Source organism: Zonotrichia leucophrys, chromosome 6 (assembly GCF_028769735.1).
Source record: "Zonotrichia leucophrys gambelii isolate GWCS_2022_RI chromosome 6, RI_Zleu_2.0, whole genome shotgun sequence".
Classification (NCBI taxonomy): Eukaryota; Metazoa; Chordata; class Aves; order Passeriformes; family Passerellidae; genus Zonotrichia; species Zonotrichia leucophrys.
In genome coordinates, this window is record NC_088176.1 from 33,315,496 (window position 1) to 33,341,765 (window position 26,270).

The 26,270-nt window shown below is 45.5% G+C and overlaps 1 protein-coding gene across 4 annotated transcripts; it reads right to left on the minus strand.

The window, feature by feature from the left end:
• Window positions 1–553: 553 nt before the first annotated feature.
• On the minus strand, window positions 554–24,680 carry LOC135449403 (hexokinase HKDC1-like). 4 transcript variants are annotated; one of them, XM_064716380.1, is made up of 19 exons: window positions 24,358–24,680; window positions 23,945–24,144; window positions 20,753–20,915; window positions 16,722–16,870; window positions 16,166–16,285; window positions 15,227–15,349; window positions 14,526–14,625; window positions 13,734–13,917; window positions 12,424–12,579; window positions 11,464–11,697; window positions 9,866–10,170; window positions 9,452–9,600; window positions 9,243–9,362; window positions 7,735–7,830; window positions 7,551–7,650; window positions 6,047–6,230; window positions 5,214–5,369; window positions 3,225–3,458; window positions 554–2,619 (listed from the first exon to the last, which is right to left on the minus strand). In XM_064716380.1, exons 2-19 carry the CDS (start codon window positions 24,005–24,007, stop codon window positions 2,475–2,477), a joined length of 2,781 nt encoding a protein of 926 aa, XP_064572450.1. In that variant the 5' UTR covers window positions 24,008–24,144; window positions 24,358–24,680; the 3' UTR covers window positions 554–2,474. The 4 variants fall into 4 exon arrangements, with proteins under 4 accessions (XP_064572450.1, XP_064572451.1, XP_064572452.1 ...); XM_064716381.1 differs by lacking the exon at window positions 24,358–24,680 and adding an exon at window positions 24,291–24,306; XM_064716382.1 differs by lacking the exon at window positions 24,358–24,680 and having other exon boundaries at window positions 15,254–15,349; window positions 23,945–24,209.
• Between the last annotated feature and the right edge of the window lie 1,590 nt (window positions 24,681–26,270).

Genomic DNA, 26,270 nt, shown 5'->3' on the forward strand with positions numbered 1-26,270 from the left:
TTCTCAAGAAGGGAGATCATGCTAATCAGGATTTCTGAAGGATTTCCACATGATCCTATATTTGCTTTTGAACTTTGTCAGAGTGACAAAGGGAATATGTCACCACTGAGCTGCCACTGCATTTTCTGTTATGGCTTATGAGTCAAGGGTCCAAGCCTATGAGTCAAGTCCAAGCCTGCAGCCCCAAAAACGTGTCTCTATCTGGCAAAACAAAATATTTAGGATTATTTTTACCCCATGGATGAAAAGGTAACTGCAACCATCTACTGAGAATTTCTGAAAGGCACAAACCTTATTTCCTTCCCTCAGTAATGCTTCTATCATATCTGTCACTATACCACATCATACCTGAGAATTTAAAGATCTTTCAACTTTCCAGATTACATGTGTCACCTAGATGTGAAAAAAGATGTTCATGTCTTCAAGCAGCATCACAACAAAGTTGATAAATTCAAGCACTAAATGTATTAACTGGAGGGAAAGCAGGTGGAAATGAAGCATCACCCAGCTATCCAGGAAGCAGTAGAAAAATAAAAGTAGAAAAACAAAAATCTAAGATGTGAAACTGGAAAAATTCCATTTTATTTTATATTGGCTAACCATGTCATGTATTGAACTGCAGCACATCCTGTTCAGCACAGGATATGCTGTGTTACATCAATATCTGATTTTTTTTTTTTTCTTCTACACCCAGCCCCTCCAGATTTAACTTGTTTGTTACCAGCAACAAACTTCCACTCCAGATCCCTGCCCTTATTACACAGGAAACTTTGGCTTCTGCAGCTCTGTGGATTCTGAAATATAAAGTAAAACACTAAGTTTCTCGACAAAAGGAGAAAAACATTAAATGTAATAGGAGATAACAACTTGGTACAGTGAGCTCAGCACTATGAGGAATTCCTTCAGAAGTGAAATTATTTGCAAGTATCTTCTACCCATCCAGTAACTCCAACACAGACACAGAGCTGTTGACACATTTTGGGGTTTTTTTATAAAACTACAAAACAGCAAAAGTCTGGTGTAGCTTCCAATTTTGAATTTGGGATTGCTAAATTTAAACCCAGCAGCAGCCTTGTTACAGATCATTACATAAACCCAAGTGCTCACCCCCCTGCACCACAGTCACTTTTGACCTAACTAGGCTCCAAGCACATTTCTTGGCCCCACTTTCTGCTGCCAGCCCACGAGGAAGCAAGTACCCAAAAAGAGAGGATTAAAAGTGATACAGGAATATTTGAGAAGAGACAACAGGCAGGACACAGATTTGCAGCTTCTCTGTACTAATTATTGTTTTGGTTTTTCCTGGGTAGAGCAGGTCGGGGACATTTGGTCACACAAGGCCATGGGCTCCATCCACAAACCCCCTTCACAATCACTGCAGTGCTGCTGAGTACACAAACACATTTAGATTTAAAGGAAGGTTTGGGTATAAAGGTTTAGATTTAAGAAAGCTCCCACTTGCCTGCATGCTCTTCCCACAACTCAGAAGATGCACTGGACAGAGGAGCAAAGGCTCACAACAACACAGATTTATTTACAAACAGACTACAAACAGGCAGGCAACAGAAAATGAAAACCAAGGATAAACTTCCTTTGCACAAAATGGAAACAATTCTCTCAGGAACACGCAAGAAGATAACAGAGGGAAAACAAAGAGGAGACTTTCAGAAATTTGGGTGATTTTTTTTTCCCCTCTACACACTATTTGGGTGGCCTGTTTGATACCCTCTGTGTAGCCCTGACACAGACACTGCAGACTCTGTAGCTCCTTTTACCTTCTCTGATTCCTGCAGGATCCAAAGGATCAGTCACAGTCAGCATCCATGCAGCACTGGTTTAGCTTTATGGGACTCAGATGCACTGACACATTTTGGCACAAACTGATATTCTGTGGAATCACATTTTTTTACTTTACATTCATTAATTAAACATGCCTCCTGTCCTCAGGGGAGTGTTGCATTACACTTGCAACCAGTGCAGCAGCAGGGGGAGCATCACTGACCACAGACCATTCATTTATTTCACCTCCAAATTTATTGTAAAACCTGTGAAGCATTGAACAAATATTCCACTAGATGAGATGCAACATCAGAATCTCAATATTCTTCGAGCCAGAGCAAGGCAAAACTAAGCACAGAATCCTAAGAAACTGGTGATAAACTCAATTGTGGTGCAGCAGCTTAATTAAGATGTTGTAAAAAGACACATTTGGGTTGATTTTGTTTTGTTTTCACTCTCCCACGAGCATTGGAGATGCACTGCAGGAAGTACAGAGCTGTGCCATGCCAAGACATAATTCTAGTGAGGAGCAGAAACACCAAGTTACCAAAAATCCACAATCCTGGTTGGTCAAAACCAGCTGCTCCCCAATAAAAGCTACCAGTGCTGGTGCTGGCAAAGCTTTGTGGAACCACCACCCAGCAAACCCCTGCTGCACACGCCTGGCAGGGCTGGGGCTCCTTGGCCTCTCATTTCTACTTCTGTCCAACGTTGTGCAACCTTTTTGCAACTGCAGTAATGAGGGCAGCTCCCTTCCCACTTCCATCTTCAGAGAGCATGAAAGTCACATCACACTGAGGGGCCAGCTCCTTCACTGTTTCCTGCAGGATCCTGGAGAAACTGAAAGGGAAGGGAGAGAAGAACAGAACATTTCAGCAGCTGCTCTCTGATCTGAGATCTTTGTATTCACCTACGAGCAAGGTACCTCAGCCCTTGCTTTCTTCTGCTTTTTCTCCTATTCATGAAAGATACAAACTTTTGTACACAATCAGATTTTAATTTTTATTTCTCCATTTCACTTTTGTTCAGCATGAGGCCACACAGTGCCCACATCTTCAGAGATCCTGAAGGAGGTTCTCTCCTCCCAGCTCAAAAGCAAATGCTGTTTCTAGGCCTTGCTCACAGAATACTGCGAGCAACTCCGTAAACTCAAGACAGCTTTCCATCTAGGAGCCTCAGATATTGTAGAAATCTACCAAAACACTGGAAAATAAGTATTAGGAAAATAAGTATTTCCCAGAGAAAAGAGCCTCCCAGTGGTAACTGGAGCTGACTTTACAATTTTTGATCCTCTGGCTAGGAAAGGGAAATGACAAAATGCAGTGAGATGTGTTAGATCCTTCCCCCCTCTCAGGTTTTTAATCTCTCAGCAGAAAGCTGGCACAGGTCTGTTCTCACAGTGGCAACAAGCAAACAGCAAAGGGAAGTGGCACCGAGGCACTCACTGCGGATGGAGCTTGTACAGAGTCCCGTCCACCCCAACAGTGATCTGCAGGCTCTCCACACCTCGGTTCTGCCTCCTCTTCTCCACGACAGCAGCCAGCCCTGCCCCGCAGAGCCTGGCAGCCCGGGTGGACACGGCTGCACACACCTCCTTGACGATGATGCTGTCCTCACAAGTGCTGTCCAGCCCCAGGTGCTGCAGGACGCGCCGCACCTGCAGCAGGGCCAGCCGGTCACTGCAGGGACACACGGAGCAGTGAGGGACACACGGAGCAGTGAGGGACACAGAGAGCAGTGAGGGACACACGGAGCAGTGAGGGACACACAGGGCAGTGAGGGACACACGGAGCAGTGAGGGACACACGGAGCAGTGAGGGACACAGAGAGCAGTGAGGGACACACGGAGCAGTGAGGGAAACACGGAGCGGTGAGGGAAACACGGAGCGGTGAGGGACAACACGAGCGGGAGGGACACAGAGAGCAGTGACCAGGCAGTGAGGGACACAGGAGCAGTGAGGGACACAGGAGCAGTGAGGGACACACGGGCGGTGGGGACACTAGCGGAGCGGTAGCAGGGACACACGGAGCGTGAGGGACACACGGAGCAGTGAGGGACACGAGCAGTGAGGGACACACAGCGGTGAGGGACACACGGAGCGGTGAGGGACACACGGGCAGTGAGGGACACAGAGCGTGAGGGACACACGGAGCAGTGAGGGACACACGGCAGTGAGGGCACAGGGCAGTGAGGGACACACGGCATGAGGGACACAGGAGCAGTGAGGGACACAGGGCAGTGAGGGACACACGGAGCAGTGAGGGACACACAGGGCAGTGAGGGACACACGGAGCAGTGAGGGACACACGGAGCAGTGAGGGACACACGGAGCAGTGAGGGACACACAGGGCAGTGAGGGACACAGAGAGCAGTGAGGGACACACGGAGCAGTGAGGGACACACGGAGCAGTGAGGGACACACGGAACAGTGAGGGACACAGGGAGCAGTGAGGGACACACGGAGCAGTGAGGGACACACAGAGCAGTGAGGGACAACTCCTCACCTCACACAGCTCTGGGACAAGGAAATGGGCCCACCTCAGCTCTAACACCCTGCAGCAGGGCCAGCCAGTCACTGCAGGGACACACGGAGCAGTGAGGGACACACGGAGCAGTGAGGGACACAGAGAGCAGTGAGGGACACACAGGGCAGTGAGGGACACAGAGAGCAGTGAGGGACACAGAGAGCAGTGAGGGACACAGAGAGCAGTGAGGGACACACAGAGCAGTGAGGGACACAGAGAGATCAGTGAGGGACACACGGAGCAGTGAGGGACACACAGAGCAGTGAGGGACACACAGAGCAGTGAGGGACAGCTCCTCACCTCACACAGCTCTGGGCCAAGGGAAACGGGCCCACCTCAGCTCTAACACCCCCCAGTTCCCTCAAGGCTGGTTTCTGTCTGAACTCAGATGGAACAGCAGCTCCTGCCATGCCCTTTGCCATGTTGGGCTGCATCTCGAACAGTAATTACCCACCTAACCGCAGAGCCAGCTCAGCCACACAACTGTTACTTTCCTGAGACCCTCCTTTCAAGGCTTTCCACAGCAGAAAGAGTTTCAAATAGACCATTGTAACCATACAGATATATAGGTATGCACATACTCGTGTGTCACTGACTTCTTGCTTTCTTAAATGAGTGCTGTTTTAAGACCCACAAGAAACACTTAGCTTGACGGCTCAGGCATCCAAGATAACCCAGTTGTGTGGATAGGAAATGATAATTCATATAATTACAGCAATAATCCTGTGACTTCCCCAGTTTCTTATTTTTAACTTTTATTCTGGAGGTGGGGGATGCACAAAGAAGAAAACTATAACTGACTTAATTGACTTTGTGAAGGAAAGGGCTCCCCACACTTGCAAAAGACTGTGTCCTAGATGTCCCAGAAGACTTTAGGGATTTAAATCACGTAAATCTAACAACTTTACCTTTCAATCTGAGACAGGAATTTTGTTTCAAATATTCCTCTTTTCCTGAGTGATTCCGAAATGTGTCCTCTGAACAGCAGCCCTTGTTTGGTTAGGTCAATCAAAATTTCCCTTACTATTTCACCTAGGTACATTCCACTGGTCATTTTTTCATACCTGTTGGGTCAAAAGAAGAATAAAAATGTTCATTTAAAGAGATGGCTCTGTTTAGCTTGAGTAGTATGTACATGCCCCATGAACTCAAAAAAAAGGCAGTCCAACCTTGCAGAGCAATAGCCATGGAACTCCATTTTTCAATCATCAAAAATCTGTTGCAGAGACTTCAAGTGCAAACATCAATTACAATATATTTACCTATGCCAAATGGTAACAGAAGTAGGAAAAAAACCTTTGCAATATTAAACAGAATATTGTGTTAAAGCCAGAGTCCACACTGAAGAGAAACTCCTGCCTGTCCCAGCATGCATTCACCAGAGTCACATCTAATCAATATTGTCTTTACCCAACAAGCTTCAGTTGTATTTTGCCTTTGAAAAATCACCCTAAGAGGAGGAACAAAGCATGACCTAGACTTTGCAGGGAAATCTTAAAAGCTGCACTTTTGGTAATGCTTTAAGCTGAAAACAGTGCTGTGGTAACAATGTACGTCTTTGGTTTTTTCCTTTTTCCTTTTTTTTTTTTTTATATCTAGGTTACTTACCAAGCAACAAAAGAAATGAAATATTAAAATTTCCTTTCTGATTATTCATTCATTAAGCACATTTTAAAAAGCAGCCAGTGTCTCTCGAAGACTGACTCCATCAGGCTCTTGGCATCAGGACCACCACGTTTACCTCTGTTTGCCTGGGTTTAGGGAGCCTTCATCTACTTCTCTGTCATATTTTGTCCTGATGTGGTCAATGCAGCCATTGTCACCAAATGCTCCCCATTCTGTATTAATGCACATTTTTCCTTCATTCCCTTCCACTGTTTCTATGTTTTTCATGTCCTCCATGTAGCAAACATTGGTACCTGTTCCTAAAAGGAAAGAAATTACAAGATTTCAGCTGGAAAAGTGAAGCAGCACCAGAAATTTATGGAAGATGATTGCAGTGCTCATCTTAAAGTTCTCTTTGCCTCATCTCAAATTTCAAGGCCATTTTATGATTCTATGCTTAGACATATTTCTGGATCAAAACTTGGAGGAACCTATTGGGGGAATCATCTAAAAAGCCCAACAAGAATTCATTCAGATTTTTAAAAACATTTGCTTGCCCATGGTCTGTGACCTGGCTGCACAGCAACTTGTCAAAACAAGAATTCATGCTCTATCTGCTTGTGTTCTTTTACCCTGCATACACTTGTTAGGCACCACCAGAGAGATGATCAAAAATCCAACAGGTTCAGGAACTTATCTGCTGCAGATGTGGTTAAGTTTCCTGCTGAGCACCACACCAATCTGCCAAGAACTCCAAGCAACTAATATATCCATATATATACTAGTGTATCAATATATATGCTAATATATCAATATATACGCTAGTATATCAATATACACACTAGTATATCAGTATATACACTAGTATATCAATATATACACTAGTATATCAATATATACACTAGTATATCAATATATACACTAATATATCAATATATATCCTAGTATATCAATATATACACTAATATATCAATATATATATTAATATATCAATATATATACTAGTATATCAATATATATCCTAGTATATCAATATATACACTCATATATCAACACATATCCTAGTATATTAATATATACACTAGTATATCAATATATATCCTAGTATATCAACATATATCCTAGTATATTAATATATACACTAGTATATCAATATATATCCTAGTATATCAATATACACGCTGGTATATCAATATATACACTAATATATCAATATATACACCAGTATATCAATATATACACTAATATATCAATATATATTCTAGTATATCAATATATATCCTAGTATATCAATATACACACTAGTATATCAATATACACGCTAGTATATCAATATATATACACTAATATATCAATATATATCCTAGTATATCAATATATACACTAGTATATCAATATATACACTAGTATATCAATATATACACTAGTATATCAATATATACACTAATATATCAATATATACACTAATATATCAATATATACTAATATATAAATATATATACTAATATATCAATATATATACTAATATATATATATTCTAATATATCAAACTCAAATAAAAGGTGCTGGTTTAGAGATGCCAAAGCCCAGCTCTACGTAGGTGCTTCCTTCTCTCAGTGGCCACTTGGCCACCACTGTACCTGCAATAAGGCCAATCTCACAGTTTGGGTCCTCATAGCCACAGGTCATCATGGTCCCCACAGTGTCATTCACCACGGCTACGATGTCCAGGTCAAACTCCTGAAACACAAGCCACAATCAGTATGGAATGCCAGAGTGAGAGTGCTTTAAATACACCAAAATGAGCAGGAAAAAACAGCTCACATTTCTTCTCCTGATGGCCTCTCTCAGCATATCAACAACATCTTCCCCCTCACAGTCTGTCGCCTTGAATCCTTTTGTCCATCCCACAAGTGTTCCCTGAAACAGAAGAGAAAGAAAGTCGTGAGTGGAGACAAAGAGCAGACTGTACATTGCAAGCATCAGCTTTTTCTTGCCTCCCACCCCAAGGCTTTTTTTATTTCCCCCAAATGACATATTTCCCTGGACAGGTTACTGTGGGTGTCTTTGTTACTCCACTGCTGATGGAAGTGGCTCCAAGTTTAATCAGCTTTTTGTCAAGGCAAAAAGTACCTTCAGTGCCTCAGTACCTTCTAAAACTCATTTGGACAATACTTTTGTTGTAAATCATCAATCACCCATCAAACATTAATTAATCTACTGTGAAATTTTGGGTTGTTTCCTGAAGGACATTTGGTATGATCCCACAACTCCAGGCAACACTAATTTGTTTCTTTTCAGACAACAACCTGGCCTGACAAAAGTTGTTTTCCAGGTTACATGAAGTAATAGCTTTGCACTTCCTAAGTGGCTCTGGACTGTCTGTCCAAAGGGGAAAAAAAAACCATAGAAGAAAACTGGGAGAAAAAGCTGATATTAAGAAACACCCTCAAGTTCTAGCAACAGCAGAAGACCAAACACACAGAGCAACATATCGTGGGACACAGATGTGGCTCACTCAGTTTGCCATCAATACTCTGGAATTTGCTTCCTAATCATTTGTCAAGACCAAAAGGCTAAGCTGTGGGTTCAGAAGGCACATGAATTCATGTTTCCACAAAAGGCCAAGTCCTGTTGCTGTACTCTCAACAGTGAGCTGAAAATTGAGACAGAGCAGACTAACTTCCAGCTTTAGAAGCTACTGTGAACCCCACCAGGACATTAAAACATTCAATAAAATAGCAGTCTCTCATTTCCCCAATATCTTACATATTTGACTAGAACTAAGCAGCACAACATCCCCTGCCCCTCTTGGAAATCCATAAATCTTTTCAGATAAGATAAAAGATATGATATCTGTCAAAAAGCCAACTCTTCCAAGCTGAGCAAGTAAGCTCAGGTCTGTCCACTGGCACTCAGCAGAAAGAAGCTAATGTGGTGCAGAAGTTGCACATTCAGAGCTGTGCAGCACAGGCTGGAAAACAACCTGGGACTGTAGCTGAGCAAGCACAAGGAGCCATTTGTTATCTCTTGCCATTGAGGAGTTAAGGCAGCATAAGGAGGTTCCTGGGTTATTAAAAACATGCACTTCATTTTGCTGTCATGAGGGCTAAATCTTTATAAAACAAAAGCAAGTTCATGTCCATCACTTACCAGAGACAAAAAGTGAAAGCTCTGCCTCCCCTAGGCAGGTGGATAACACGGGACGATAATTTTCTCATGAAACACAACTGATTTGCAAAGCAAAGTAATAAATTCTCCAGACCAACAAGTCAGCCTTGCCCAAAATGATGTCATTCACCAAGCAGATGCAGAGCTGCTGCAGCTCTTACCTTGTCAATGCTGGTTTGCCTGCAGGGGAAGGAGAAGGTGAAGCCCAGAGGAAGCCGAGCACCTTTAATCCCCATATAATCCAGAAAGTCTGCTATGCACTGGACAATATGGTCAAAGAGCTGGAAGGAAAGGAGAGGCATAAAAATCTCATAAGTAATCCCATATAATGGGGCTTGGCTGATTCAGTAAAACATTCATTTCAGATTACCTCTTCTCCTGTCCCTTGCATGATCTCCAAAGGAATGGCAAAAATTTTGTTGTACATTTGCACTGATCTTCTTCTCCCGCTTTTGATTTTGACCAGCAGAACCCTGAAATTTGTGCCACCAAGGTCAAGGGCAAGGAACTTTCCTTTCTCTGAAGGAAAAGAAAGGCATTTCATTTTGGTGCTTCTCCTAGCACGTTTGCCAGTCAGAACAGCATACCAATGACAGCACGCTGCTCCCTATGGCATTTATCCCATTGAGCATGGGGCTGAAGATAACAGATAACACAGCAGGAAGCACCAGTTTGACAACATCAATCCCCTGGGATGTGCCAGATTAATTAGCATGCTCCTCCCCACCAAAAACAGACAAGCAGCTTTCCTGAGCACCTCCAGGCGCTGAGGAGCCAGCCTCACCTGTCCCATCCGGCATCCCGCACACGTACGTGGGCAGCATCTTCACCGTGGCCTGGCCTTGCGCCTCCCTCTTCAGCCCGTACTCCAGCTCAGCCCTCATGCTGTCCCTGACCTGCTGCAGGGTGCTGGGGGGCAGCAGGAAGGGGGCGAGGGCGGCGTCGAGGCGGCGGCGCTGGGCTGCCAGCCTGAGGGCCACGGCCGTGACCATGGCGGCCCCGCGGCCGCTGCCGCTCCGCGACAGCACGAACCGCACGTCACACGTGGGCACCAGCCTCCTCAGCACCTTGTGCAGCCGCTGGGCGTACCTGGCAGGGACACAGAGACCCTCCCTGAGCCTCTCACAGCCCTTTGGGGCATGGCTTACTACTGGTAGTACCAATATTGTGTATGGGATGTGCCTTGGCTTGTCTGACCTTGGTGCTGAACCAAACAGCGGCACTGCGGTGTTTTGTAGCCATGATATTTTCTGGAAAATCCTTTCCTTAGGATTTTTCCTCCTGAGAAGCTGAGAGGCCTCAGGAACAAAATGTAAACAATGGTTATCTGCTGCTGTGGAATGGAACAGGTGCATCTGTGATTGGGCTCATGTGGTTGTTTCTAATTAATGGCCAATCACAGTCCAGCTGTCCAGAGTGTCTCAGTCAGCCACAAGCCTTTGTTATTCATTCTTTTTCTATTCTTAGCCAGCCTTCTGATGAAATCCTTTCTTCTATTCTTTTAGTATAGTTTTAATGTAATATATATAATAAAATAATAAATCAGCCTTCTGAAACATGGAGTCAGATCTTCGTCTCTTCCCTCATCCTCGGACCCCTGTGAACACGGTCACAGTGTTTCACCCCACAGACACTTTGGGCTGGCTGGGTGTGTGGTGTTTCACCCCACAGACACTTTTGGCTGTGGGTGTGTGGTGTTTCACCCCACAGACACTTTGGGCTGGCTGGGTGTGTGGTGTTTCACCCCACAGACACTTTGGGCTGTGGGTGTGTGGTGTTTCACCCCACAGACACTTTTGGCTGGCTGGGTGCTGCAGCTGGGCCCGTGGGGACAAGCCCAGGCCAGCAGGAACTCTGGTGGTGCTGGGATTGAGCCTCCTCCCTTATGAGGTTGGAAGAGACCTTAAAGATCATGGAGTCCAACCCAGGCCAAACACCTCAACAAAACCATGGCACTGAGCGCCACATCCAGGCTGTTTTTAAACACACCCAGGGATGGTGACTCCACCTCCCCAGGCAGACCATTCCAGAACTTTATCACTCTTTTCCTAATATCCAACCTATATTTCCCTTGGTGCAGCTTAAGGCTGCGTGCTCTGGTTCAGTCAGTGCTGCCTGAGAAAGACCCCAGCCCCACCTGAGCACAGGCACCTTTCAGGGAGCTGTACAGAGTGATGGGGGCACCCCTGAGTCTCCTTTTCTCCAGAAAAGCTCCAACTCCACTCCAAATTCTAAAGCTCCTGGGACAGCTTTGCAATACCAAAGCAAGCCACTTAGCCCTCACCCCAAAGCGGAAGCAAAACCAGCAGTTCTCTGAAAAGCCACACGCACGTGTGGCAGATGGAGGCTCTTAGCCATTATCAAATCCTCTTTGCTGCTCACCTGGGGTGTGTTTTGTAGAGCCCCCCATCAATGCCAACAGTGGTTCTCATCCTCAGCAGCTTTTTGTTGTCCCTGAGGCGGGTGAGGATGGCGGCCAGCGCGGCGGCGCACAGGTTGGCCGAGCGGAAGGAGACGATGGTGCAGACGTGCTGCACAGCAACGCAGTCCTCCTCTGAGGGAAACAGCTTCAGCTCTGTGAGGATCTCTCTTGTGTTGCTCAGGCCTTCCTTGTACCTGCCCCCAAAACAAGAGAATTCATCACCAAATGCAAAAACTCACAAATCAATACCTTGGCTCAAAGAGAAATGAGAGGAGAACATGACACAACCTATCAGACAGCATCATAATTGGTTCCCATAAACCAGTAATGTGCCTCCCACAGCATTCCCAGAAGTACCCAGGAGAGAGAGTTCAATGCTGAACTTCCTGGGGTTCAGCATTTGGTGACACCGATTAGCTGGTCAAGAAGACAACAGGATAAACCAGTCCAAAGAAGGAGAGCACAAGAACAGATATACAGCTTTACTCAATACAACAAAGAAAATAATTCCTGGAGTGACAGTGAGGACCATCAGAATCCCATTTTTCCATGCAGTCATCCATCAGCTGATTTATAATCTGTACTGCATCTCCACAACCCCAGGATTCCCCACATCAGAGAGGCTGAAAGCTGCAGCAGTTGTTCCACACACTCAGGTCTCCAGAGAGGTTGTTAGAACAACCTGCATCTGGGAGGTTTACCAGCACACTTGCTACTGTGGTACTTTGCTAAAACTATCTTACACCAATTCCCACTTACAGAAATGCCAACTTTAGTCCTAGGCAAAAGCAAAATCAAGCTGAACAGTTCAGGATTGTTCCCAGCACTCACAGATTTTAGCTACACTTTCATTATCACTGCTGTGCCAGTGAAAGACTAACTTTGTGAGTGGCTACTAAGAGTGTATTACAAGTTCTTACTTTTCCATTGCAGACACGTGTTTCATTTCAATCTTGCCCTTAGTAAGCAGAGCAGCTGACACTTTCCCATTGAAGAGCAGACCTTCCTTGGTCATTTTAAGGAGAATGAGTCTCACAAGTTCCCCCAAATACAGGCTGCTGATCATCTTCTCAAACCTGGAATGGAGCACAGGAAGGATTCAGGAGGTGTTCACCAGATCTTTTCCTCCACAGCATCAAAGCAGAGCAACCACCTGGATTCAACACCCCATGGGCAGCTGCAGCAGCAATCCCTTGGCTGCTATATTGGAATTTACCAATATTGTGTACAGGACAATATTGAGCTTCTCTGGCCCTTGGTGCTGAAACAAATAGTGGCAACTGTGGTGTTTCACCCCACAGACACTTTTGGCATGGTGGATGTGTGTTGTTTCACCCCACAGACACTTTTGGCTGTGCAATGTGTGTTGTTTCACCCCACAGACACTTTTGGCTGTGGGTGTGTGGTGTTTCACCCCACAGACACTTTGGGCTGGCTGGGTGTGTGGTGTTTCACCCCACAGACACTTTTGGCTGTGGGTGTGTGGTGTTTCACCCCACAGACACTTTTGGCTGTGGGTGTGTGGTGTTTCACCCCACAGACGCTTTGGGCTGGCTGAATGCTGCAGCTGGGCCCGTGCAGACAATTCCAGGCCTGCAGGAACTCTGGTGGTGCTGAGATGGAGCCTCCTTCCCTTCAGAGGATCCACTCCTCAGGTTTCCCTCTGTGGAGAAGCTTTGAGGCGATGGTGAAGGAAAGGAGTCTGTTCTGATGGAGGGTTTGGATCCAGAGCTTTATTCTGGCCCACAGGCCTCTGAATCCAGCAACTCCTCCAACAGAACTCCCTGAGCCCGTGGTTGCTGCTCCTTTAACCCTGGGGAGAGGGGCAGGGAGCCACCAAGCAGGGACAGGAGGGGAGGGACAAAGGACACCTGGAGGGCCCAATGTCCCTCAAGGGGTAGAGGGTATCCTTTGGATCTGCCAATCACTTGAAGCCCTTCTGGAATGCCAGGACTGACAGACAGTGCTGGGAGGGGAAAGGAGAGGTGACTGACACACCTGGCAGGGAATTATCAGCAGAGGGACCTGAGGTTCTGAGGTAAACCCTGAAATCACACCACAACAGCCTGCAGCAGGGAGCTGTGAAAGGCACTCACCCTCTCCAGCAGGGAAAGATCTGGATTACACAGAACCAGCACCACGTCATCTCAGGTACTGTTAACACAATTCCTGTTCCAATGGGGCAAACACTGGAAAAGCACTCTGGGAGCTCAGACAGGGAGTCACTCACAGTTGTTTTCCAGGGTTGAGAGATCCCAGATCCAGCTCCCGATCGAACTCCGTGCGGAGATCATCCAAAGCCCCATCGTCCCCAAAGGCCCCCCACTCTGTGTTGATGCACATCCTGCCCTCGTCCCCCTCCACCAGGCTGATGTGCCTCATCTCCTCCATGTAGCAGGCGTTGGTGCCAGTCCCTGTGGGCATTGGACAAACCACTGTTTGTTCCGTGTGTGATTTCTGTTTGGGAATAAGTCAGTATATTGTCCTTGGAAGAAAACACAAACACATAACCCTGTGGCACAGGATGCTCATACAGGCCACCTGCACCCGTGAAATCATCATTTCACAGGGAACGAAAAAAACTGAAATTATTCTAAGGTTTGACTTGTTTAAAAACATTTTTTTCTCTTTCAAATGTACTTCTGTGTGCCTAATAAAAGGCATCATAGTGCATGAAATGGAGAAACTGTGGAAAGCATAGCTGGTACTAACTACCAGACGTGAGGGGAATTCAGCTTTCTCTGGACAGACACAGTAATTTTCTATACAGTCAGCAGAAAAGTTTAGTATGCTGGTCACAACTGAGCCCAGACAAAATGGGGACTGTGGTATTTGATGGCAATGTGATCAGCATAAAAACAGCTGCTTTACAGAAGGCAGCCAGGCTGGAAAATCCAACCATTGTTTTTTCCATTTTCTTTCTGCTGTTTCCTCTATTGTGAAACTCCCTCCTACTTCAGATTTGTAGTAATTCAACAAATGAGAGGGGAAAAAGACCTTCATGGTGAACAGAAAAAATTACCAATTATGAGTCCAACTTCACAGCGCGGGTCATCATATCCACAAGTCATCATGGTTCCCACCGTGTCATTGACCAGGGCCAAAACATCAACATCTATGTCCTAAGAGCAGAAAGATGGGTGATTAACAGGGAGAAAAGCTCAGAAATCCTCCTCTGTGATAAAGCACCAGAATGCAGACATATTCCCTGGGTGTACTTTGAAGGCCTCATTCAGGAAAACTCCTTGGTTGGAAGACATTGCTTCCTTTTACAACACTCTTCCCACAGCCCTGTGAGGGTACAAATGTCTCTGAATTCTCAAGTGTTTCGCCAGCCTCTTTGCTTGAAGGATTTGTTTTTCCCCAATCCCACCTCATTTGCCAGAAAAGTGACACATCATTGGTGTGAGTGTTGTGATACTGTGCTGTGTGAAAGGACAACACCCTCTAGCCCCTGAGCAGAGCCCACCAGGTGGGACAGAAACACACAGAAATGCAGCTACAACATGCAGCAACACCACACTCAAGCAGAAAGCCCTTCCCTTGAGGCTGTGCAGTTTCCTCTGTGCTACTAAGTCATCAAGATATGGAAAGATGCTTTGTATTTCTTGGCTGGTGTTATCAATAACATCAAACATAAAAAGCAAAGCTTTCCAAAATACTAAAATATGGTGTTATCCAAAGCTAGTTGAAGGGCAGATTTAATAATTTCTTACTGCTGACCTTAAAAATTGCCATCAATGGACTTGCCTGGTGCTTCTGGAGGGCCCTGTGCAGGGAGCTGACCACGTCTGTGCCCTGCACTCCTCGGACCCTGAAGTGCTTGGTCCACTCAAGGAGAACCCCCTGAAAAGAAACAGGGCAGTGACCCAAAAGCACACAAATGTAGCACGCAAACCACAAAGCCAGCCAAGACTGAAGTGTGTGGAGAAGTCCATTATTAAAACTCAGCCAAAATGAGTCAGAGGAGAACATCTCACCTTGGGGTGCCTGTCAGTACCAACCTGTAAGTCACATCTTTACCTTGGGGTGCCTGTCAGTACCAACACAGCCAAAAAGGTACAGTCATAAAGTCCCAATTCTGTAAATGTGTCTCCCTGTGCTTCATTTAAAGCACATGTGGCTTTTCTATGCTGATCACAGCCTAATGGCATTAAGCAAAAAGCGTTTGCAGGACTGGAGCCCAAAGCTCAGACCCCTAGAAATAAGAGAGGCTAGAATGAGAGAACACAAAATAATTGCAACCAGCCCTTTGTTTCCCTAAGAAGTGTTTCAAGCAGCTCAGCTACAGGTATTTCCTATTCAGAATCAACTGTAAATAATAAAAAAAAAAACTAGGAGTGATTAAAAAAATAAAAATGTGTGACAGAAGTGCACATCTCTTTCTAACAGTTAATACAGGGGCACATGGTTCCTGTGGAATTGGGTACTGACTGAGCAATAGGGTAGCTTTAGCTTAAAGATGCTGCTGCCTTGAGATGAGAAATGAATCACTGAAGGATAGTCAGGTCTAGTTAAACACTAAAAGTCATCCCTGCCTTCTTCAGAGAGCCATTTAAACATGACCCCAGGTAAAAGCCACAGGGCAGCACCTGCACTCAGCAGCTGCTCCAGACTCTGCAAGGAGCTCAGCTTGACAAGAGCATTTCTTATGTGCCTTACCTCATCCAGCTTGGTCTGTTTGCATGGAAAAGAAAATGTAAATCCAAGAGGCAACTTCTTCTGCTTCAGGTTTCTGGTGTCCATGAAGTCTGACAGACAGTCAGCAATGTAATCAAAGAGCTGCAGGAAGAGAGGACAGTTGGGCAGTGTCCCACAGGCAGGTGCAGCAGCAGCACAGTGTGGTGTTTGTGAGGGTTTCTAGGATGAGCTGAGAGATGAGAATCTGACTCTATGTTCTCAGAAGGCTGATATTATATTGTATTGTATTATAATGCTATACTAAAACTATCCTAAAGAAAAAGAAAGGATCTATCAGAAGGTTTAACGAGAATGATAATGAAAGCTCGTGACTGACTCCTCAGAGTCCAACACAGCTGATGGTGATTGGTCATTAATTAAAAACAATTCACATGTTTGGATAAACAATCTCCAGACCACATTCCAGAGCAGCAAAACATGGAGAAGCTGAGGCTCCTCATCTTCCCGGGAGAAGAAATCCTGGTGAAGAGGATTTTTCAGAAAATATAACAGAAACAGCACAGCATCAGTGTCCCACCTCAGCTCCGTTGCCCTGGGTGACCTCCTTGGGTGTGGGGTAGAACTTGCTCTCCAGCTGGCTGCTCTGCTTGCCATCATCAGACACCCTCACCTGGTGGGCACGGAGCTGGGAGCCCCCCAGGTCCACAGCAAGGAACTCCCCCTTCTCTGCAACACAGGGGACAACAGCATCACTGGGATGGCCACAGAGATGGCTGCTGGAATTCCCTGGAAACTGGGAATCTGAGACTTTGTGTGCTGGCAGGCACTGCCCCCCAAAAGAACACTACATTTAACCTAAGGCTGTAGAGAAGACTTCCAAAATTAAATCGTATAACTGAAATCATTGGTGTGTAGTTTGAATAGAAGGGTGTAATATCACATAGTAGAAAACTTAGTGTTTAAAGTCTTAGAATATAGTAAGATATATGAAACAAGATAGAATATACATAAAACAAGATAGAATATACATAAAGCAAGATAGAGTATATATAAAACAAGATAGAAGTTTTAAAACAGAATCTAGTCCTTCTTCTCCACAAGTTTAAGCAGTATTTTATAATTAGAAAAAAAAGTCCCCATTGCGGGCTACAGATAGTTATTAAGTTAAAATAATTGAAGTGTCATTTCTTAATTAGACAGCTAATCCTTAAAAAAACTTGTAAAGAAAGAGATAGGTCTCCATTTTTGAATAGAAGTGTGTAATATCACATAGTCGAAAACAGTTTGGCATTTCAGAATATGGTAAGATATATAAAACAAGACAGAATATATATAAAACAATATAGATAGAATATACATAAAACAAGATAGAATACCCATAAAACAAGATAGAAGTTTAAAAACGGAAGCCAGTCCTTCTTCTTCATAAGTTTAAGCAGTATTATGTAATTAGGAAAAAAAGTCCACGTTGCATGCCACAGATAGTTATTAAGTCAAAAGTAAAAATAATTGAAGTGTCATTTCTTAATTAGACAGTTTATCCTTAAAAAGCCTTGTAAAGAGAGAGACAGGTCTCCATTTTTGAATAGAAGTGTGTAATATCACATAGTAGAAAATTTAGTGTTTAAAGTTTTAGAATATAGTAAGATATTTAAAATAAGATAGAATACACATAAAACAAGATAGGAGTTTTAAAACAGAAGCTAGTCCTTCTTCTTCACAAGTTTAAGCAGTATTATGTAATTAGATTAAAGAGTCCACATTGTGGGCCACAGACAGTTAGTTATTAAGTTAAAAGTAAAAATAATTTAAGTGTCATTTTTTATTTTTTAAGGGTAAACTGTCTAATTTTAAATTAGACAGTTTATCCCTGAAAAGCCTTGTAAAGAGAGAGGTCTCCATTTTTTAGTTTATTAGAGTGAAGTGCTGTAGAACGCACAGTTTATAAAACTGCAACATAAATAAGTTCTAACAAACATCTGAATCTGAACAAGAAATACCATCTCCCACATTTAATCCTGACCCTAACAAAAAAAGCCCCATTTGGTTTCACAGGCTTACTCAGACACACACATCTCCAGCAGCAAACCTCAGATTTGAGGAAGGACAGCTTGGCCTCGCTGCTACAATAAAATTTGTTTATCCCACACACAGGAAAATGCCCTTCCCAAAAGGAAAACACAGTGGGGTATGTGCCTAGCCTTGCATGATCTTTGTTCCACAGTCCAAACAGGATGAAATCTGGTCCTGAAAGGGAAGGAAGCAGGAAATTCTACCTGTAATACCATGGTCTGCTATCAAAGGTGAGGAGGCAGACTGGGTTACTCAGTAAACTGTGACATTAGTCAGGCTGTTAATCCCTAAACTATGAAAGATGCTCTAAATGAGTCATTTCGGGCAGTAACATTGAGGGCACCAAAAAAATCTCTAAGATTATAATAATAATAGTAATAAAAGAAGGAGAAGAAGGAGGAGACAATAATAATAATAATAATAATAATAATAATAATAATAATAATAATATAAATGGGAGAATAACTATCCAAGTTTGAGCAGGTTTAAACCTGCTGGAATTTCTAACCGGTCTGGCAGCAAAATAACCAACAAGGATTTTTCTAGAGGGCAAAAATAGAAAAATCAGTGTGCTCCTTGGAGTGGGCAGTGTGTCAATAGGATATAGCCCAGCTTGATGCTGCAGCATGTCCTTGGCACACAGGAAAGGCCACACAGACCATCCAGCCTTGGCCTTGGGGGACATCAGCTCTTGCTGATGACCCTACATGCAATTTTCCAGGTTCAGAACAGCATCAGAGAGCTGTGAGACCTCAGGAGCAGTGACTGACACTGAGATTGCAAGGGTTAAAAAAGGACTTGTTTCTCTTTGGCAAAGCCAGCAGCAAAGGAAGAGTGCCCCCTTCCATCAGTTTGTGTATAACTTCTCTCAGACGTGCCTCATTTCAAGGCACTTCCTTCAAATGCCTTTTTTATGCCATGAAAGCTGTTATTCCTTATTTAATTGCAGGGAAATTACCATCAGAGGGATGGTAAGTCATGTGGAAAGGTACAAAGCTAACATTTCAGTTTTCTGCACAGCTGGTTTACACCGAGTTCTGATCTTGGTGAGACACAGGATCCTGCACAAATTAACTTGGTTAAACCTGGGGAAAATGTCATTTTCTGTCAGCCTGCACTGCCAGGAGCCAGCTGAGGAGTTTATTTTGGGTGTGCATGCTTCTCCAAACAAGATGAGCTTTAGTTCCTATCTCATGTCACATCCTCCCAGGGGACACCACTGCACTTTCTCTGTTCAAGTCTCAGCTGAAGAAGCAGAGCAGTTCCTGGCAGACCCCATTGAGGAGCAGTTTATCCCAATGGGGAGGGCAAGGAAGGAAGGGCAGAAGGGATCACTTTTTGGGGAATTAGCAGAAGCAGTGCAGAATTTGTGGGTCCCAGCTCTGAGGATGCCCTGCTGCTGTCCCTTGGCAGTTTGAGGGGTTTCACTGCAGCATCCTGCCCTCCCTGCAGCCCCAAGGCCAGGTCACACATCCCAGAGCCCCAGCAGAGTGCACTGCAGGCTCTGGGCTGTAGAGGCTGCCCTTGCCATGTCCACCACAGCTCCCGCAGCAAGGCCTGCACTAGGACAGACGGGAGAAGCTGCTCCTGAGCACTTCCCAGCTCCTTTCCTCAAACAAGCAGCTCCAGGCCAAAATCCACCTGGTGCAAGGGAAAAACCACTCTGCCAGTGTAGGAGTGATGGGGGTAGGACGGACAGGATGGATGGAGAGCAGAGATCTCTGCAGCCAGGTCAGGAACTTGGGGTTTATTGCAGAGGGCCTGGGAGCAGGGCCCTGCTGGGATTTGGGGTTTATTGCAGAGGGCCTGGGTGCAGGGCCCTGCTGGGATTTGGGGTTTATTGCAGAGGGCCTGGGTGCAGGGCCCTGCTGGGATTTGGGGTTTATTGCAATGGGCCTGGGTGCAGGGCCCTGCTGGAGCTGCAGCCACAGCTCAAAGCAGGATGAGAGGAGAGAGGGGCAGAGAGGATGAGAGGGTAAGAGTGTAAAGGGGCAAGAGAGTAAAAAGGGTAAGAGAGCAAAGTTCCCGTTACAATACCATAAATCTTCTTCTGTGTTGAATATTCTGATTCTCACTAACCAATCTAGTACAATACACAAATCCTACAGCATTTCCATACAGCCTATAAGAATCATTACATTACCATACTGTGTTACATTTTAAACCCTAAAAACTCCTCTTTGGGCCCTTCTGCCAAGCTGTAGGGTCTGCTCTGACCCTTGGGCCTGTCTGCAGACAGAGGGTGTTGTTCCATCAGAAGGGGATTACTTGCACGCAGCCACACCATTGTTTTCCAGTTGTTCAGTAACTGAGGGATCTCAAAGCTTGCTTTCATTTCAATCTCGCTTACAGTTTCCATATTCTCAAAATCTTTTGCCAGGCAATCATATTTATAAGGCTTCCCTGTTCCATCTTCCCCACCATGCCAGCCCTCCCCAGGCTCAGTATCAGCACACACACGTTCTCAGTGAGTGACCTGGCTGCCCTGTGTGTGTGTGTGTGTGCTGCTGGCAGCAGGGCTGAGCAGGGACTCACCTGAGCCGTCGGGCAGCGAGCGCACGAACGAGGGCAGCATCTTCACTGCTGCCGTGGGGTTGGTGTCCCTGGCCAGCCCCTTCAGCATCTCAGCCTGGAAACGAGCTGCCACATCCTGCAGGACATCATCAGAGAGGCGCAGCTGGTGCAGGAACCTGTCCACCTGCAGGGAGGGAAGGTGGCACTCAGCCATGCAGGACCTTGCGCTGCTTGTTCGCTTCATTTTCTGTCACTGACAGATTTTATGAAAATCCTTTTCCCAGGAGTTTTCTCCTGAGAAGCCTCAGAAAAGAAATGTAAACAATAATTATCTGCTTGCTTGGAATGTGGTTTGGAGGTTGCTTGCCAAGAGGTGCAGCTTTGATTGGTTCCATGTGAATTGTTTTTACTTAATGACCAATCCCAGTCCAGCTGTGTCAAACTCTGAGGAGTCAGTCATGAGCTTTCATTATCATTCTTTGCTAGCCTTCTGATGTCTCCTTTCTCTTACTTTAGTATATAATTTTCTTTTAATATAATATCATAAAATAATAAATCAGGCTTATGAGAACTTGGACTCAAGGTTCTCATCTCTTCCCTCGTCCTGGGGACCCTCAGACACCACCACACATTTTCGACCTCAGCGCTGAAGTTCTCATGATTGTCATTGTAAGCAAGCTCCAGGTCATCATCAGGACATTCACTCTTCTAAAGAAACTTTGGTTTGGAAATGTTTAGTGCAGCCTTGGTGAATCACTGCCCAAAAGCTGGCCATCTCTTCTGATGGCTCAGTAACTTGACAATCTATGTAAGCCATGAGATTTGCTTGGTACCCTGACAAGCTGTTTCCACACCATCCTCTCCTGCTAGAGATGTAATGAGCTAGAACTGCAAAGTGTGTCAATCTGGTGAGAATTTGACCTCTCCAGAAAATGCCATCAGCACCCAAGCATGTCAGCCACAACCCAAAAATGTCTATTCAGCTACTGCTTCACTCCACAGACAATTAACTTTGTTGGCATGCCAGGCTGGAACTCAAAGCCTTTTTCCCACTCCAGCTCTGCTCTCCATTCTCTTGTGATTCTAGGATTACATCTAAAACACATTTTTTTTGGGTGCAATCAATACCCTTTGTTAAAGGTCTGCAACTCACAGAATACATCAAAACAGAAGGCAGTTGAATGGAAAAGAATTCCAAATATCTATGAAGCAGCTCAGATAAACTGGCAGAGAAGTTAATCAGTGTTTGTGAACAGCTTCATCAGGGCAAAGTGAAAAGCTTTTTCCTTAAGGAGCACACACTGCTGGCACTGACACATACATACAAAGTCCCACCATGGTTGGATTTAAAAGGCTGCATTGTTTAAACAGAGGGCAATGCAGGTTGTAGATAAGTTGGTCTCTGCTGCAGTTTGGACTATTTTACTACCTATTTTAATGAGGTACAAACTAATCACCTATTCACAGTGCCATTTTAAACTGATGGTCAGCAATGACCCACCAGAAAGAGCCAGGATCCTGAAAGTCCCTCCAGCACTCAACACACACACAGAGGAGAAAATGTTAAACTACAAGATTCAATTGTCCCAGAGCAGCAGCTGCCTTTGGATACAGCTGTGCCTTGAAAAGGCCATTATTAGATTTGTCTTTGTAGCCCTTGTTTGTGCAAGTACTTGGTTTCCTCCAATGGTTTTTTGAAGCTCCCCCACTGTGTAGATCCATCATCTTAGCTTATGCACCTGTACAGAGCAGGCAGGCTCTTGGTTTTGCCACCACAGAGTAAATAAGCCTGGAGAGGGAGAGGTGGGAAGAAATTTCTTTCTAATAAGCGAGGAATCAGCTCTGTTCTGTAAATCCTACCCTAGGCTGCCTGTAAGAGAAGTCTGAGGAGCATGTGGTTTCTTGCCTTCAGGAAGGGCTAGTCTGAACCTTACAGAAAGACTTTTTGATTTTTTTTTTTAATGCAGCCTTGAATTTTTTTGCCAGAATTCCTCTGCTCCCTCGTCTCCACTGTCCTCACTCACTGCAAGCTGGATGTTTCCCTGCAAAGCCCACTCCATCCAAGCACTGCTCCACAAGGCCTTTCTCTTCCTTAATAAAAAGAATGAAGAAATAGTTCTGTCTAGATAAGAGATAGCTCCTCACAGAGGGGAGGGGCAGCCAGGCCTTTTTCTGATCACATTAAATCCCAGGGATAAAAGGGCTATGACTGGGTCAGGGACATCTGATTGTTGAGATATCAGAACCTGTCTCAGAATGCCTCTCTCCAAAACAGAATTAATGGAAGAAGTCCTCCTTGGAGCAGGCCACTCCATGTTTTGGGCACAGACAGGAGAAGCTGGAGTTGCTCCCTTTGCTGATGAGCTCAGTGATGGAAGCAGATCCAAGCACCAGGACCTTGGATCTGCCACCACACCCACAGCCAGCCCCAGCTCCCACCTTTCCAGAAACCAGAGGATGGAGCCTGGCAGCAATGGCACCTGCCAGCACTCAGTGAAGACCCCAGCAATACAGAGGGGACATGTCCACAAAGCAGAGGACCTCTGAGCCATGAAGCTTACAGGTCTCACATGGTCTCATGATGGACACAAGCCCAAAAACCCATTTCAGCATGGCATGAAAGTAGATTAGGGAAGAGCAGCCATTAGGCAGCTCACTGCCAGTACTGAGTACAGCTCAGCTCCAGACCTGAGCCATCCCAAGCTTTTCCAATTGTAAACATCAGAGTGATTAGCCAGTTTTGGATAAGCAGAGAGGAGGCACAGGAACCCCAACACCAGCTGGAAATCTCTCCTGAATCTCAGCAGACCCAAAGACCACAGGGCTTTTCCCTGTCCCTGCTACATGACTGACTTATTACTGACATGAGAAATCCCATCATTCATGATACATTGCAAGGGGACTCTGCCAGAGTGATCCTTTCTGTCCTCTGGGCTCTTCCACACCATGCCAGATAAAGCCTAAGCATTTTCCCTTAGTGCAGAAAATTTGCTCCATTACTGGGAGAGCACTTACAACTGTGCAGGGAAAACCACTAACCAGACCTATTTTCACACTCACCAGGTGGGTTAAGGTCTAAACACCTCCTACCCCATTTGGCTGAATGGTTTTAGTGGATAATGCCATTATATGGTCTGCATTACTCACTGCAGACCCCTCTGTATCTGGGTAACACAGCTCCTAAAATAGCAACCAGCTAATGCTGCAACTTACCTTTGTTATTTGATCCTCTTTTAGCTTTGTGAAATGGAAAGCTAGCAAGTGGACAGCAAACATTTTCCTGAAGCAGATGGATGAGTCAGTAGTGACAGAGCTGCCGTGAGGAACTCCAAAGCGACAGATCTTTATTCACCAAGCTGGAGCTAGAGAAACTTCAGCAGAGGCATTTTCCCCCGTGTGCAATAGCAGAGTTCCTGGGAAATTGAGTCCAGAAATAAATCCATGCAGTGTGATGGGTCAGTGATTAAACTTGTGCCTCTTTGTATCACACCCCCACACATCACCCCAAAGTCCCTCCCTCCCTCCCCAGCCACACACTTCATTGTGCCACAGCAGGCACCTGGAGAGCTGCCAAGCTGAAGGGGAGAAAAATCGATTTTGTTACTGCCCCACTTGGGAATTGTTACCACTTCTCCAAGCAGTTGCTACGCAGCCTGCCCCGCTCCGTGCTCCGTTCCAGGGGCTGACGGGCTCCCACCACGGCCAGGGCTGCCGGGAATCTGGGCAGCTGAACGGATTCAGGAGACTTCTTCCCTCTGCTCAGCTCTTCTGCATGAACTACCTTCACTCCAGCCCTGCACAGTGCACCCTTATCGGCAGCTTTGTACCAATTAAGCTTCAGCTGTGTAAAGAGCAGAGCCACACAGACCCCTGCCCCCAGCTGGAATGCTTCTTGTGCAATTCCCAGCAGGGAGGTTTGGGCTGATTCTTCTCCCTTCTCCCAGAGCTCCAGAGCAGTGAAGATCCTCAGTGCTGCAAAACCTGGGGGGAGGAGAGATTTAGCTGGCAGAAAGCAGTGTGGGGATCACACTGCCCCACTAAAGGATGCAAGAGCAGCTTCCTTACACCATCAGAGTCTGACACAGCCTTTAACCATCACTCTCAAATCCATCCTGAATACACCAGTGTTTCCAGGATTTTGTCACTGCATCAAGTGATATGGACCATGGAAACGTCATCCCAAGGAAACTCGGTGAAATGCTGACACAAAGGAGAGGAAGAAAGTAAAAGGCATTCTCATGGGGTAATGAGAGGCTCACCCTCAAACTACACCTACACAGAACGTGTTTCCCCCCAGTTACTGTTCAGCTGAACTGAGCAGTTACTGCAGACAATTGTCACCCTGAATTTTGCAGAACAAGGTAACAATTAAAAATTATTTCGATAGATTAGAAAAACAGCAGGGGGAGAAGAGGAAAGGGGAGGGGGTGCCAAGTAATGTGAGGAAACACAAAGAACTAGTGAGTGGTGGGAATTGTCTAGAGATCCAGAGAAGGGCAGAGGCAGCCAGTCAGTACAAAGGATGTCTGGCCACATCAGTTCACAGCTTAGAGTGGACCCAAGCATCTCATGCTATTGTAAAAAGAATAAAAATGCAGCTGATCATGGTGGGCTGCATCTACAGGAGGATAATCCAGAGGCACACACACCAACACTCAGCTCCAAACTCAGCAGCAGCCCTGCAAAGAGGACTCTGCCCAGTCCTGTCAGCTGTGGCAGGGATCAGGAGCAGTTTGCTCTGCTGAACATCAGGAGCACTCACAGGTCACATTTTTGCAGCTGCTGATCACGAGGAAAGACTGAAAGAGCTGAGGGAGGGAACTCCCTCTGCACAGACAAATCACACAGAACCTCTGCTAGGAAAGGTCTTTTTCTTTTTTTTCTCCTCCTGCCTTGCATCAGGGATGAGCTCTGGACACTGGGAGATCCTGCCAGCTCTATTTATTTTCCATTATTCTAGAACAAGAGTAAAGCAGACAGAGTGGCTGAGCAGTCCATAAATAGGGCTTGTTCTAAAATTAGGCCTTTGATCTTTGAGAGAGAGAGAGAAAAGAAAGAAGAAAATGAGCCACACTAGCAGCCAGAAAGCACGGTTCACTTCTCCTCTATTCATCTCTCAATAACTGCTGGCTCGTTAAGTCAGACACTGACTCCCAAAGGGACTGTCTCTCTCCTCATTGTTTACCCATGCCACTGAGGCACAACCCCTCTGGCCAGCAAAACTGAAAACATCACCTTTCAAGCTCCATCCCCCTTTGATCCGGAGCTCATTGTGTCTGTAATACAGCAGATTTATTTTTCATTCTCTCTTTTCTTTCTTTCTCTGGCGGACACGACTGGAAAAGGGTCTCAGAGATCTCAGTGTTCCTGAGCTGGCAGCAGGCTCTGTGAAATACCTGACCTGTCACAATCACTGTGTAAGCTGCTCGCTCACCCTCGGTGCATCCCAGCTTCCAGCAGGCTGCTGTGCAAGAGAACACAAGACATGATCTCATTTCCACCCAGACAGCACCCAACACCCAAAAGTGTCACAGCCACT

Bases quoted from the DNA above. Each gene is read 5' to 3' on its own strand.
- LOC135449403 (XM_064716380.1), bottom strand. From the start codon at position 24,007: ATGTTTGCTGTCCACTTGCTAGCTTTCCATTTCACAAAGCTAAAAGAG. The intron at 11,698-12,423 runs GTAAGAACTTGT...TTTTGGGGGCAG, and splicing joins CACGTGTCTGCAATGGAAAA to GTACAAGGAAGGCCTGAGCA. The intron at 3,459-5,213 runs GTAAAGTTGTTA...GTGTCCCTGCAG, and splicing joins TTCCTGTCTCAGATTGAAAG to TGACCGGCTGGCCCTGCTGC.